Source organism: Nicotiana tabacum, chromosome 14 (genome assembly GCF_000715075.1).
Source record: "Nicotiana tabacum cultivar K326 chromosome 14, ASM71507v2, whole genome shotgun sequence".
Lineage (NCBI taxonomy): Eukaryota > Viridiplantae > Streptophyta > Magnoliopsida > Solanales > Solanaceae > Nicotiana > Nicotiana tabacum.
The window spans coordinates 17,908,530-17,924,200 of NC_134093.1; the positions used below are offsets into that span (position 1 = coordinate 17,908,530).

General features: G+C 37.3%; 2 protein-coding genes across 3 annotated transcripts; one reads left to right on the forward strand and one right to left on the reverse strand.

The window, feature by feature from the left end:
• Positions 1–552: 552 nt before the first annotated feature.
• On the reverse strand, positions 553–15,443 carry LOC107806722 (uncharacterized). 2 transcript variants are annotated; one of them, XM_075229370.1, is made up of 10 exons: positions 15,328–15,443; positions 7,427–9,126; positions 7,217–7,354; positions 5,058–5,129; positions 3,864–3,905; positions 3,672–3,761; positions 2,378–2,485; positions 2,183–2,275; positions 1,774–1,853; positions 553–1,677 (listed from the first exon to the last, which is right to left on the reverse strand). In XM_075229370.1, the coding sequence occupies exons 2-10, from the start codon at positions 8,738–8,740 to the stop codon at positions 828–830; spliced, it is 2,787 nt and encodes a 928-aa protein (XP_075085471.1). In that variant the 5' UTR covers positions 8,741–9,126; positions 15,328–15,443; the 3' UTR covers positions 553–827. The 2 variants fall into 2 exon arrangements, with proteins under 2 accessions (XP_075085471.1, XP_075085472.1); XM_075229371.1 differs by having other exon boundaries at positions 7,427–9,057; positions 15,328–15,419.
• Positions 9,716–15,103, forward strand: LOC107761894 (uncharacterized). Its single transcript, XM_075229369.1, has 3 exons — positions 9,716–12,278; positions 12,359–13,269; positions 13,355–15,103. The coding sequence occupies exons 1-2, from the start codon at positions 11,477–11,479 to the stop codon at positions 13,069–13,071; spliced, it is 1,515 nt and encodes a 504-aa protein (XP_075085470.1). The 5' UTR covers positions 9,716–11,476; the 3' UTR covers positions 13,072–13,269; positions 13,355–15,103.
• Positions 15,444–15,671: the final 228 nt, after the last annotated feature.

Here is a 15,671-nt window from a genome sequence, read left to right on the forward strand (position 1 = left end):
AAAGAAATCCTAAATAGTAGGGGAGTAATTAATTATCTATTCCTAAATATAAGAAAAATAATTAAAAATTTATTTTTAGATATTAAGAAATATTAAATGACTTTGTCATCTAATGTGAAATCAAATTTTAAAGGGTAAAAAAGGCGAACGACATTTGACTAAGGCCTTCGCACAAGTATCTTGATTGTGTAAAAAACTTTTACACCATTATTGCATAAATAATGCAAAGTTTAATACTGCAAAAGAAAATTACACTAGCTGTAAGATACTATATTAGTAATAATACAAAGATTGATAAGAGATGATACCAGAATTTAACATTCTTGTCTCTACCAAACAACCCCTTAACATGGGCTGGCCAACTGAGTCACTTATCAACATCATCAAGAACATAGAATCAATAGCCGTGATGGCTAACCCCTAATCACAAGGCATATAATTCCAAGATTTCAAGACGACAAAGGACTGTGTTCCTCTTATCCAAAATGGTGGGTAACATGTTGCAAGTTGCAACCATAAAAATAAAGCTGTAAGTTTAATGACAATTTAACGTATTAAAATTGCTCATTTCTTGGACAAGAGTCCTTAAATCCTGTTCTACACCCTTGGAGAAAACATGTATTCCGCTCCAAGTCTGGTATACAGAAAATTTGCTACAACTCTCGCACTAGCAAAAGGTTAACTAAGGCATCTCAATATGGTAAAAATTGTGAACATTCAGGTAAGGATCTGATAGATAAGTGAATAGCATAGGCAAATCGTATGTTAATGCCGTTCAAGTTTGGGGAGATCTGCAGGAAATAAGGCATTGAATTGACCAAAAGGAATTAGTTTTGTTTAGTAAACTTTGTACGATAGAGATCAAGGGGAACATACTCCACAGTCACTGTCCGGTCATCAAACAGTCGCCCATGTAAACAATGAGCAGCCATGCATGCAGCTTCTGCTCTTCTAAACTCCACAAGTACACAGCCGGGCTCAAATACATCATTAACAGAAATTTTAGTCTTTTCCTCAAGTTTCTCTCGAGCATCCAACTCTTCTTTCGACGAGAATTCTGGTTCAAAAGCTCCATCTACATTTCCATTGTCTTCCTCTGATTTCATTGCTTCCTTAACTGGTGATTGATCATTTATCTCAAAATGTTCAACTGGACTAGAATTAGAATCTTCATCTTTCCTTTCCAAAACTATAGCAGTATTCTTTTCATTTGGAGAGATTCCAGGAGTAACCTCGGAATTTTCTTGGCAGCTTGTCCCTCGATCGGACACATTACCATCATTGGGTAGAGGATCAGAAGTGTCGTCTTTTATTAGCTCCTCATAAGGTCCATCATTAGAAGGACTGCCACCAGCAAAAGCATCATCGACATCTCCAGCCTCCTCTTCGGAGTCACCTTTTAAAGGTTCTGACATCTGAGTCTTACCATCAGTGCATCTTTCAGCTTCCTCAGCGCTATTGGTTTCCATGGGTTCTTCATCGCTGTTGGGGAGATGTGACCCACCAACTTCCAACTCGTGATCAGAGCTCTTAGGGAATGGATCAATTTGGTCACACTCTTTAGCAAACTCCATATTGTCCTCATTCAACGTAGGACTAGTGTCCATAGCAGCAGGATCAGATGTGAGAGAACATTGACTTTGCTTTACAACATTAATTGATTTAACAGTGCCAAACCTACAGCATCAGAAGAACATTTTCCAGATCAGTGATGAATTGACAAGGAGAAATAAAAGCGATGACGTTAAGAAAAAATGACTTTTCATAAATGACCTGGCACACTCCAATCTGATGTCTTCCAATAACTCTTCAACTTCTGCTTCAGACAAAAAAATGAGTACATTTGCATCCACCTGGACAGGACAAGACAATTAGAGGAAAAAATCTAGAAACCCCGTGATAAGTGGATTTGCCACATCTAAGAAATATAATTCCAGTAATATATGGAAACAAAACCACGTCTCAATACCGAGCAAATTGGAGTTGGCCACCTGACTCAAATTACATGTAGCTCCATTTAAGCCCGTCTCCATTACAATGTTGTAAAATTTTAGTTTCTCTAGCACTAGAAGTTCTCTACAATTTCTAATAGTATCAACATTTTTACTGGCATAACAGACAGTATTTTTTTTCTTATGGAAAATAAAATTCAAACTACACCAAGATTAAAAAACAGACATACCAGATTTTTCAGCTTCAGAACTTCTGTGGGCTTCTCCAGAAGTGGCTTTGCATGCTGGGGAATCCGGTATAAAGGTGTATTTTCATCTTTGTCCTGAGTATTATGTGTATCTTTTGGTCAAATTTGTATTGCCAAGAATAGATTAAAATTGTACCTAAAGCCAAAATTTCTGGATAAGAGGACTTGAGAGAGTACCAGTAAAACAGTATCTGGGACAGCTTGAACAACAGTTAACACTTTTCCACCCAACTTCATACCATTAAGACCAGCACAAGCTTTAAGAGTAACTGAATGGTCAACATACTGAAATGGTTGAAATAATTACTTTTAAGATCAATAAAAGACGCAAGAGTTGAACTTGGAGAAGACTTGAGAGTTCACAGCACTTGAGTCAAGGAGAAATACAAAGGGACGGAGAGGCTCAAGATGTAACAAACCAAGGTATCTAGCTCAACAAATTTAAGCAATAGCATTCCATAATTCAAAGCATGGTCATAAAATACTATAAAAGGAATACTCTACATGCAATGAAAATGAGGTCAAGCATATAAGAAGTTTGTGCGGTGCATCAAGTATGGCAAGTCACTTTTGGCACTAAAAGAATTTTTTATTCATTGGGAATCATTTCTTCCCTCACTCATTGACACAAGCAGCACTATTCTCTAAAGCATTAAACATCTCTTGTAAAATTGTAAAGCTAGAGATCTAGGGTCATTCATTCTCAAATCTTGAAAGGGACGAAGAGAGTGTGCAAAGTGCTCTGCAGTGTCCTCTGCAGATTATTGGGAAGGAAAGGAATTGAAGAGATCTGATGGCTAGAAAATTTGATATGAATAGTTAAAAGCTCCTCTACTCTTTTTGATTTATTTTCGTGTAAAGGATGATACTTTTTTTTATTGGCCGTGTAAAGGATGATATATTTGGCACACACTGATTGAATTGGTCTGTAAGCCTACACCTGGATCTGAATCAGTATTGGTTGTTCTAGAGCAACTGTACGGCAGCTGGTAAGAGTTTTCGCTCGTCTGTCAAAAAAATTACTTACTCGTCCTATCTTTAGAGAAGCAAAGTAGCAGAATTAGAAGAGAAAATTTAAAATAAAAAAAAAGGAGTTCAAAGGGGATAGCATGCCTTTACATGCTAACAGTGGTAAGTCATTTTGTTTGGCAAGATAGAAAGAAAAGCAAGCAGAAAGGACCACCAACTTTTTAAACATGTAAAAAGAACTACTTTTTGTTCATTCACTCTTCCACCCAAAGAAGATTGTTGAAGAGGAATAAGATCTAACTTCTAGTAAGATGATAATTTGCTCGTTTTTTTTACCACTCGGTACTTCCAATAATTCACTCCAACGAAAAATAATCTTAGCCAGAATTAAGACTCCGCTTGTTGCATAAAAGCTACCTTTGCCATAAGGAAAGAACATTTCAGAAAAGAAAAGGACTCTTAATTTAATATGAGAAAGATGTATCCAATAATTCGAGAGTACCTCAAGAAATGCACAAGGTTCATTGATATCTGAATTCATCCTGAAATGGTAGGCTTTCAAAGGTCCAAAAGCTTTAGCAATCTCCATAAGCTGAAATAGCATCAGATAAGATCAAATTCACTGGAAAGCCCTATATTCCATTGTTCTTTCTTTTTAATTAAGGAAAGGTTTTGAGACATTATTTGGCCTTACCATCTCCGATGAAATAGTTCTTGAAATTCCACCAACAAAAATCTGCAACGTGTATAAAAACTTGTTATTGAAAGGGAAAGGAAACAACAGGAATGGAACAGACTTGAAAATCTGAAAAAACAATAATCAGATAGAAAATACAAAATGGTCAAATTTCGAAGAACTCGTTTGTGGAAGCCAAATTAAACAAAAAAATTCTGAAGTTCACAAATATGACCTGTCAAAGAGTTGAGGCAAAGGCCAACAAAGAAAGTAAAGCAATCCAAATGTAACGTCCTCACAATCCCACAGGATTCAAATGAGAAGCTTTGCATCTAGTCTTAACAGTTAGGGAACTTTCATACGTCAACACCTTAAGAATATTGAAAGCAGATATCATAATCTATAACCTCACAGTCCAATATATAATTGAGCCACTTGAGATTCCTGTGTTGTAAAGTAGCATAGAGCAGCTGGAACGTTGCTTTCTGTCTATGCGAGTCTCGTATACAAGATACATATAAGTGCAGCGCACAGAAAAAATTATTGGTATAATAGTCTCAACTCTCAAAGCTATTGTTCCTATCCTAATCGTTAGGTCATCAAAATGTGTATCCCAGTTTCCTAGAACATAGGCTTTCTTCAGTATCTATTACCCTTTTTTTGGGTGGGGTGGGGTGGGGGTCAAGATAAGCATTTGATGTTAAACCAATTTGCTGTCGTACACATCATTTTCATAATACAGTTAGAAATCATCTAGACAAGACATTGTTTCTTGTTTACACCAAAGTACAGCGCAAAAAAAAAGAAAACCGTAACCGCAATAAAGGACTTACTTACCCTTCAAAAGTTAATTCCATTCCTTTCTCAAAATTTAAGCTAACATACAAAAAAACTGGCTTTCCTACATTATATTTTAGAACACCTAACTACAATACACAAGAGCTCAAGCTAATGAAAAGTAAACTCTTAATATACAGTAATAGCCATTTTTCAACTCTTAAGTAGTCCTGCTAAATCAGAGAGATCAAACAAACTGAAACTGACAAGAAACTTATTAATAGCATGAAACAAAGAGGAGATTCATATTTATCACAAGGAAAGGACGATAGGCATTCCAAGTACAAGGACGACACATGGCATAAGTGTATGCCGCTTCCAGTTCTGACAGGCAGGTTTAAAGGTCAAATCCTTTGTGTTGTTTCAGATGCATACCTTATAAGGAGAATCCTCCACAGTGTTGTCTATCCTATCAGCTGCAGCAACCGACTTCTGAGGAACACCAGTCTGCATGAAAATAGCAACTGTCTGAAAACCTGCTACATGAATAATGACCACAGTATACCTCAGAAACTGCATATAAAAGCAGAATAAAGCACTGTTTCAACGTAAAGAGGAAGCACCATCTTCCTACTACTTAAATACACAGTTTGATGCATTGACAAAATGTAGAAAATACAGAGCAAGAAGTTACTGAGACAAGACTTGATTTTCATGTGGAAGAAATATAAGAGAACAAGGAAGCTGCAGATCCAACATGCAGGCAATGTTCTATACTAACAAAACTGCCCTACCACAATTTCCATATTTTATTATCACTTCATTTGATATAACTCAACTATATATCATCCTTTTTGCACTTATGCAGTGGCAACCACCATCATCATCCTCCAATATCCAGTTAAACGGATGATCAAATGACGTGCAGCCTCCCCTGCTCTGATATAGGAGGTGAAAGATATTGAGGGTACTATTAGAGAAGATCAGAAAGATTTCATATCAATAACATCTTAAGCATATGCTATACTAAATTTTGGTGCCTATGTTGCTGCTAATCTTGGTGCCTATATTGCTGCTAACAAATGCTAAGGGACTCTATGAGATTGGTGTCCCGTTCACAGAGGTTATCTTCCACACTGAACAATCATTCAAGCATTGAGGACAAGTCTAACCTCTTCATGCGTCCTACTCTTTGACTAGATGAAGACCTTGACTTTTTTATGATAAAGATGGACACCTTGTTTTTTACCTGCAAGAACACATTTACCGGAGAATTTTGTTTATTGTCTATGTACTTATTCTTTGATGCAGGTGAAGAATAGATTTTGAGTAGTATGTATTGCTGGGACAAGAACAGCAAATTGACCATCATACTTAACATCCCTCGCCGAACAAAAGTCACAATCCATGCAACTAATCACTCCAAATACCCCATGATAAAGAAAGGAAGGAAAGAGAATAGGAAAATCAGATTCATTTAACTAAACATAAATTTGTTTCAACCCACCACAAACGCATAGTCTGTATCCATTTTAGAACTGAACATTAAGATGAAGAATAAGTACACAACCCATTTCACAAAAAGTGTGGGGGGGGGTTTGAAATGCGATGTACCATTTTATAAAGTAGCCCAAGGACCCGACATCTGACATTTCACAACCTCATATGGAGAATTACAGTCGATAGAAAAGGCATATTGTTTCCTGGTAATCCCATTATCAAAGACTTTTCAGGAAATCCGCCAAGTAACCTTGAACAAACTTTCATCAGCAAAGTCTATACTCTATATCAATGGTCACCACTATATGATTAAAATGGCAACCGAACTACAACCCAAACCGCTTTTAACCCAGCACTGGCAACCAAATTTTTACACAAATCACTTTTGACCCAACTTGTTTTGGGGCCACCCGCATTCAATACTTTTCTTAGTTAAATCACTTTGAACAGGCAGAAAATTTAACCCAACTACCCAAATGACAATGAGTTGTCACGTTTCAACCGAAAGTAACAAGCTTGCTTTATTGAAACAAAAAGGACCTAAAGAAGTAGCTATTTTTCAACCAAGAACCCAATCATATTAAAGTCGATCTATCGGGTAACTGTTTCTCAGCTACCTTCCCCTTACCTCCTTAATTGTTAAGCCATATAGAGAAGTAGAACAACTTGACAATGCAACTCCCTAGCATTGAATTGTTGTTCATATATTTTCAAAAGCTATAGAAGGAAAAAGTTGAAACGAAACGTTTACTAGTCAAGGATATGAAACATGACAACTCTATAATATAGATTGAAGCTTCAGGGTAAATGGTAGCACAAAAAAGATGACACACCAAGACATCTCATAATGCAGCGGGAAGTAAGAAAATCCAGCCCAACAGACTGATTTTACTTTTGGGTGGGGGTTCGGAGATTGCAACACAGTGAAATTTAGATAGACTGCATATCAGATAACATATTACATAAAATAATATGCAAGAACCCATCATTGTCCCACACGTCTCTCATGATATCACTAAGAAAAAGCAAATAACAAAAGGCCAGTGCAAAAGACCAGCACAAATCTATAAAGAATCTCATGGTAATATTCTTACAGCCACTTCGACGAAGTCTTTTGGCCGCCTGATTTTAAGAATAGAACCACAGAAGGATCTGCCATCAAAAGAAAGTGCAGCAGAAGCATCCTCGGGGGTTAAAAATTCTAGAAGAGCTTGGCACTTCTCCTTGTGTATCTGCAGTGAAGAAACAATAAGCAACACTAATCTCTATCCTACTTAGAACAAGAGTAGAAGAAGAAAACATACTATACAGCTGATACATGGTTGTGTTCCTTGAATGCGATTGACTCCTGAAGACAGCAAAGAATGATTAATCCAGTCCAGAATATCTTTCTCAGAGGCGGAGTTTGGCAAGTTTTCTAGATAAAGCCTTCTCATAGGTCGTGTTGCTTGTGTCAGCTGGACCGAATCAGTTGCATGTATAGATGAAAATAAGTAATTATATGAAACGCCAGCAGTCTTTGTTGTAAATGTATTAGCAGGAACCACGCTAGAGAGCTGATGTATATTTGGTATTACAGATTGCATTGAAGGCTGAACACTAGAAGGAACAGAACCAGCAACATTACTTCCAGCTGATGCAGGTGGTAGATCCCACCCAGCATTTTTCCGATCTGGAGAGCGGTTAGTTGGAGGAGGAGTTTTAGCAGCAGCCTCTGATTTCCTCTTTCTTGGTGAATAGCCACCAAGCCCACTTGTAGATTCTGCATGGCGCTTGGAGTGGCTATCTGAACCATTGCTGGATATCTTTTTATCCAGATCATAATGTGATCTTCCAGATTTATCTTTGGAAGAATGCGAGGAAAACTCGCCACGCTCTCTGAGATCATGAGATGAATGCTTACGTCCTCTTGGTGAGCCAGAACGAGACCTTCTACCTCGATCTTTATCATGCTCTCGACTTCTTGACCGCCTTTTCTTTGGTCTTTCTTCCTCCAGCTGAGCCCGAGAAGATTCCACCCTTCCGGTAACTTCAGAAACTTTCGATGAACTGTGTTTTTTATCGGCATTCTTGTCTCTGTTTCTCTCCTCGTCATCACTTCGGTGCTTCCTTCTACCTGATTCAGACTTTACTTCAGTTCTGTCAGCATAACTATCTCTCCGTCCGTGATTTCTTGAATGCCTTTTCTCAGCCTCATCCAGAGGAGCATCACTTGGCACTTCCATATCTTTCCTCTTCCTGTATGACTGTCTCTCATCCTTATCAGGATCTTTGTCTTTTCTTCCGTCATCGCGTCTTCTGTCAGTTTTATCTGTTGATCTCTCCTTTCGGGCCAAATCTCTTGAATGTCTTTTACCAGTTTCATTTCCAGTATCATCAACAAACTCCTCGTCTTTTCTTCTCCGGACAAGATAATCTTTGTCGGTTTTGCTACCAGCTAGTCTCTTATTGCTTACATCTTTGTTCACTGATGTCTTTGATTTGATTTCAGATTCTCTACTATCTTTATGTTTACCCCTAGCTAATTTTTCAGCCATCATATTATTCTCTGTTTGCCTTGATGCTAAACTTCCTAGAATCCTCCGAAGTATGTCTGGAAGCACTAGGTAATGACTCATCGTAGCGGTTTCGCTCAGGTTCTAAACCATCAGTAGTCCTCTTATGCCTGTCTTCTTTACGCGATACACTCTCAGCTCCTACAAAATTGTTCTTAATGTCCACTTCCTCTTCCTTACTTTTCCTTCTAAGCATGATGTCATCAAAACTGAGAGGTCTTGTCCTAGCTGATGTGCCATCATCGCCATTACCCTTTGATGAACTACGGTAACCATTCTTATCTTTTTGCCGATTGTATCCCATGATGCTAACCTAGCAAGAAGCTATCAATCTTTCAATCAACTCCTACGCGTTTAGGACACATAAGGGAAATCACCACCTGAGTAATGCAGAAGTCACAGACTCATGATCATGCATCCATCAGAACAATTTCAAAGGGAGAAAATAGCTGCATGCAAGAAAACAAATCCATCATGCCTTTCAGCAAATTAACCATGCATCCAATTGTAAGAAACAGTAGTGCTTTTAGATTTTTTTCTCAACTTTGAGAAGTGTATCCAACAATGTATCAAATTATCTATTCCAACAATTTTCTCCGGAAGTGCAAAACTTAAGAAAAGAGAATTTCTAACAAATACTTTAACAGAATTCATTGTCCGACAGTTGTATCTATCCATGTATATGCGTAACGCATTCTGCGTATTTTATAATGGTTAAGAAACAAAAAGCACATAAGTGTGTCTTGCTCATATCCCTCTCAGGAGAGCTGCTGCACTCCTGTTAAGATGCCTTCACACCTCAGACATTCAGATGCCAGTTCGTTGAATGGAATAAGAATGATAAAATGCATATGAATGAATGTTTTTTCTTCATCTATTGGTTTTTTTAATCATTATCATCTTCTCCTTTAAATAAAATACAGCTATCTGGCGAAACATCGTATTTGGCAACAGATGAGACCTAAGTCATTTATAGCTCACGGACAACAGAAATGACAAAAAAATACAGTGAATGAGCAAAAGAGAACTCCACCAGAAAGCTTGGCAGCCCCTATTTTTCTCTTAATTTAGAATATGGAGCTTAATAACTTGAGAAGCTCAAGTGCCAAGTGCACATAATAATTTAAAAAATAAATGCACAGAGATACAGATTATACCACGCTAGGATAAGAAACAATCTGCAGCCAAGGCAGAAAGAATCAGATTGTAACTTCAATTGGAACAGAAATTGTCAAAGTTTTTCCAAAACCATTACAGCTTAGCAAACTGAGACAGCTAGTTTAGCATGATTGCAGCAAGAATTCAGAGGAAATGTCAAAAAATATATATCATCCAATGTCTTGTAATCAGAAAAGATATGTACGCCTGATAACGCTCAAAATGCATTGCAGTCAAACATTACCACCGGCCGCAACGTGGAGAACACAAAGCATGAAAGAAAGGATAAGCCACAATAAATGCTTAGTGGTAACAGGAGTCCCCTTTTTTAACCATTATCTAGGTTATAGTGTCACTCCACAGTTCCAGCTTAAGTCAGAGAGCATGTTGTGGCATGTTCTAGTTGATATTTAAGAATTTGCGGTACACTGCTTTGACTAATTTTAATTAGCTTGTATTAAGTCCAGACAACATCCTAAGTGGAGAAAGGTTGAGGGGCGGGCCCATTATCCCAGAGTTTCAAAGGCTGCAGTTGGTCCTAAGGCTTCACCCTAGACGGATTTCTCGGTCATCAAAAAGAAAAGGCCAGAAAACATCCCATGTAGATCAGTGTTATAAATAGCGCTCGCCTCAGCGCTAATAGCGTGAGGCGAGGCGAGGCGAGACAGTGTCGCCACAGAGCCTCTGTTGCGTTGCGTTTCGAAATAGCGCTCGCCTCTGCCTGCGTGGCGAGAGGCGACAGTGTCGCGAGAAGCGACCATAGCGTCGCCTTTTGTTTTTTTTTAAAAAAAAAAAAGAAAAAAAGCAAAGACTCAACAAAAAGGGTCGTGATTAGGGCTTGACAATATATCTTCTTCAACTTGAACAAAACAACAGAGCTTCTTTGACGTTCTGAACTCGCGAGCCATCGTCTTCTTCTTTCAGAAGCTTGAGGTTCCAGCCATTGAAAGTCCAGGTATGCTTCTTCTCCTTTCTCCTTTCTTCTTTCTTCTTCTTCTTCTTCTTCTTCTTCTTCTTTCTATTTTTTTTCCTCTGTTTTTTGTCGAAAAGAACAGAAACAGAGGTCTGTTTTCTGCTCTATTTTTCGAGCAAAATACAGAGGTTTCTTCTTCTCTTAACAGAAAGAGATGTCTGTTTTTGTGCTCTATTTTTTTTGGTTCTGTTTTGGCAAAATAACAGAGGTTTTGAAGCTCTGTTTTTGCAAAATAACAGAGGTTGTTTCGAAGCCCTGTTTTTGCAAAATAACAGAGGTTGCTTCTTCTCTTAACAAACTTTTTGTTTCTTTCAGGCCCCGTTTTTTTGCTTCTTTTTTTTTTCAATTATTGACTTATAGTCTCTTATAGAGTAGAATTAATTGCATATTGACTTGATAATTTTTTTTTCAATAAAACAACGTTGAAATGACGTCATCCGATAGTAATAAACGAAATGATATAGCTTGGAATTATGCTATACAAGGCTCATCAAGATCCGCAATTAAATGTGTGTTTTGTGAAAAAACATATAATGGTGGGATAACTCGTCACAAGCAACATTTGATAGGTGAATTTAAAAATGTAGTACAGTGTCCCCTTTGTCCGCCCGAGGTTTAGGGAGGAAGTAAAAGCGTTTGTTGATAAGAAAAATGTGACAAGAACTCAAATGAATTTTGAAGCATCGGTGAATCTAATTGATGAAGATGATGAAATGGATGAAGATGGTGAAATGAGACCTCCCCCCCCCCCAAAAAAAACTCATAAGATATCTTCAAATAGTTCTAGTGGGTCATCCACGACGGCACGTACAGTGACAAAAGGTCCTCTCAATCTTTATTTCTCGGCAAAACAACAAGAAAAGGGAAAAGGTGAAGAAGGTCTAGGTTTAGAAGCCAAGAAGATTTTGAGAGACCGCGCCGTAAGTGCCTTTGCAGCATGGATGTATGATGCAGGGCTTCCTTTCAACTGTGTTAACTACAAAACTTTTGATAAATTCATTGAAGCTGTAGGACAATATGGCCCAGGAATGAAGCCTCCTAGCTATCATGAAGTTAGAGTAACTCATCTTAAAAAAGAGGTGAAGAAGATAGATCAAATTATTGAGGAGCATAAAGTGGAATGGAACAAGTTTGGATGTTCCATTATGATGGATAAATGGACAGCACGGAATGGAAAAATGATCATAAATGTGTTGGTGAACTCTCCAAGAGGGAGTATTTTTCTTGAATCTCACGATGCTAGCAACTCTTCTACGGATGGAAGCAAAATGTACAGCTTGTTTAGAAAGACTATTGATAAAATTGGAAAGGAAAATGTTGTACAAATTGTTACAGATAATGCTAGTGAGAATGTTAGTGCGGGTAGGATGATGGAAGCTATGTATCCACACATTTATTGGACTCCATGTGCTGCCCATTGTATCAACTTGATGTTTGGTGACATATTCAAGGAAAACCCATATGCTTCAGGTAACTTTAATATAGTTATTTATACTTATGTCCTATCCTATTAAGTATTAACTATAAAATTGTTATTGTTACTTTTACAGTTTTCACTAAGGCCGTCAGGGTATATTCTTACATCAGTCAGAGGCCGTTGTTGTTGAATTTGATGAGGAAATTCACAAATGAAAGAAATTTGGTGAGACCGGCCAAGACTAGATTTGCAACGGCTTTCTTAACTTTGCATAGTTTTTACTTGCAAAAGAAAAAATTGAGAAAGTTAGTTCTTTCAAATGAATGGAAAGATAATAGATATGCAAAGGAAGTTGCGGGAAAAGAAACTGTCAAAGTTTTTATTTCTCCATCATTCTGGAATGACGTCGTTCGGGCTCTGAAAGTTGGTGGTCCTTTGATTAAGGTACTTCGTATGGTGGATGGGGAGAGAAAACCACCAATGGGCTATCTTTATGAGGCTATGGATAGAGTCAAAGAGACTATTGCAGCGTCATTTGAGGGAGATGTTAGAAAATATGAGAAAGTTTTTGAGATAATTGATATCAGGTGGGAGAATCAACTCCATCGACCTTTGCATGCAGCAGGCCATCTTCTGAACCCGGGATTATTTTACAAGAACAATAGAGATGAAACTTTGGCTTCAGAGGTGTGGATTGGATACCATGCATGTCTTGAGAAGTTGGTCCCTAATTCAGCGACGATAGATCAAATAGGGGAGGAGTTTGGTAGGTACTCACAAGCAGAGGGCCTATTTGGTTTACAAGCGGCCATTAGAGCCAGAGACATAAGGTCGTCAGGTAACTAACTTTAATATAGATATCCTTATAACTTTAAATTAATTTATTTGATTTATACTTATTAACTTTTAAAATATTTTTCTATAGTTGAATGGTGGAAGCAATTTGGACATCAAACTCCAAACTTGCAAAAGTTTGCCATCAAAGTACTAAGCCTAACTTGTAGTGCATCTGGATGCAAGAGAAATTGGAGCGTATTTGAGCATGTAAGAAGTAGATTTATTATATTAATATATTTTATATTGTATTATTATTAGTATCGATTAATTAATCTAAACAACTTATGCGCAGATTCACTCCAAGAAAAGGAATAGGCTTGAGCTATCGCGTCTCAATGATCTAGTGTATATTAAATACAATAGAACATTGAGGCGACGTTATGAAGCTCGCGATACCATTGACCATTGATCCAATTTTGTTGGACAACATTGACGAGGCAAATGAATGGTTAACTGGAGCCCCCCAAAATCATGAAGATGAACAAGTGTATGAAGGAGATGATCTTGATTGGGGTACTGTTTCTATGGCGGTTGGAGTTGAGGAGAATATCTATGGTATTAGAGGGAGTTCTTCAAGTTACAAGGGAAAGGGAGTAGCAAGTTCAAGCCGGTCCCTAATTGATGAAAACTCCGAGGATGAAAAAGATGATAGCCAATATAATGCTAACATTCATGAAGTTGTAGAATTTGAAAATCTTGAAGAAGAATAGACGTTGCTTGTTTTAGACTATTAGACTTTAGTTTATGAATCTACTATGAGTCTATGACTATCTATTGAGTCTTTAATTTTTGAATGATATATTTATTAATATATTATTGTTATTGAGTTTTTAGTTATATGTATATAATATTTTATGTTTTTGTATAAATTGTCGCTTCACATCAAAAAGGCGAGCGCTTCGCTGCGCGCCTCTCGCCTCAGTGAAGCGGGCCCTCGTCGCTATTTGTCGCCGCACGCTATCCAAAACACTGAGTGTAGATAACAATCCTCAAAGAACAAACCCTGAATTTTTATTTTCTGTATTTGACACATGATTTTCTGAAAAAGATGATAGCTTTCAAAAAGGAGAATAACTTTTTCCTCATGTTTTTTCCTGTTTTGGGAGTTCAGGGGGATGTGTGCAATGCTGAGAGCCTTTATAGCTTGAAAGAAATGCACCTACATCTCAAAACAAATATGGAAAGATAGAGACATCCAAAAGCCAAAAATCTCAAATATTATCATCATTCTGAGCAATGCTCTATGCGCTAGCAGCGCTACTTCATTCACAAGCAGACACACCATAAATGACTAAGTAACCGGTCCACTTCTATGACTCGTCTTCTCTACCTATTAACCAAAGAATCGAGCTATTGCACCATTTTTTTATGAGGGTGGTTCTCCTGCTACCCCCCGCTAGCATTGGTGCTGCGTAACACTGCCCTCAGCAAAAAATAAACTATTGCATCATTTGAACATCTTCTTAGCCATTCCCTCCTAAACAAAAACCTGCATGTGCGAGCATTGCATCCTACGTGAGCTCACATTGTTGATACCAAGGCCGGATAAAAGAGCAGGGATGCCATAGCCACCTTATAACTAGTCAATTTAAAATGAATTTCCCAACATTCCCGCCTGAAAAACCATAACAGACTCAAAGATATGGCTTAGTGGTCAATGAAGTGGGAGGAGAACCATGAGGTCTCGGGTTCAAGTCCCAAGGCAAAATACACTAGGTGACATCTTTCCAGCTATCTAAGACTTGGTGTGCAGAGTTACTCGGTGTTAGTGCTAGTGGGAGGTAGCTAGTGCCTGCTGAAATAGTCGAGGTGCGAACAGGTTGTGCTTGTACACCACCGTCAACAAACACTAGGTGATTTCTTCCATCTAAGACTTAATGGGCATAGTTACTTGGTATCATTAAAAAGAAAAAGGGAAAAATAACCATAACATACACAACCACTAATTTCATTCACAGCCATAAATTCTGTAATATGAACCATCAATTCTAAATTATATAAAAGTCTTCACCACGAAATTCTTAAAAAAAAAAACTAAAATAGCAAAAATGATAAAAAATTATAAGGAAATTTCGATGTTCGTCAGCTCTACTTAACTTAGCATTAATGAAATTATCTTGTGCTTATTAATTAAAAATACAAAAATGAGAAATTTAATTGGCAAATGTGTAAAGAGCAGAGCAACGACGTGTAATAACAGAGACGGTTAATTTTTTACAAGTAAATAAAGCAGCGATAGAGTAACAAAGTAAAACGTTAACTTACCGGAAAATGCGAACGGAGGATTTGCTAACGCCGGAGAATCGATTGGGTCGAAATTGAATGTTTTGAGTAAAGCTTAGGAAGAAAGAAAAAACCTAGACATGCTCAGATATTATTATGCCTATTTCAATTCCCAATTATACCCCTCTAGTTATCTTTTTAATTTTATTATTATCATTATCATTATTATTATTTTATTTTATTTTATTTTATTTTATTTTTAATAACAGTGTCCTACTTAAATTTGCACCCACCTTAACTATTCCTTCAATTACTTATTATCACTCCTTTAGATTATTTTTTTCCACAATTTTATTTCATTTTTAAAGGGTATGTAATGTTTTGAA

Bases quoted from the DNA above. Each gene is read 5' to 3' on its own strand.
- LOC107806722 (XM_075229370.1), bottom strand. From the start codon at position 8,740: ATGAGTCATTACCTAGTGCTTCCAGACATACTTCGGAGGATTCTAGGA. The intron at 3,762-3,863 runs GTAAGGCCAAAT...ATGCTATTTCAG, and splicing joins GAACTATTTCATCGGAGATG to CTTATGGAGATTGCTAAAGC. The intron at 2,276-2,377 runs GTACTCTCTCAA...CATAATACTCAG, and splicing joins TCCCAGATACTGTTTTACTG to GACAAAGATGAAAATACACC.
- LOC107761894 (XM_075229369.1), top strand. From the start codon at position 11,477: ATGAATTTTGAAGCATCGGTGAATCTAATTGATGAAGATGATGAAATG. The intron at 12,279-12,358 runs GTAACTTTAATA...TTACTTTTACAG, and splicing joins GGAAAACCCATATGCTTCAG to TTTTCACTAAGGCCGTCAGG.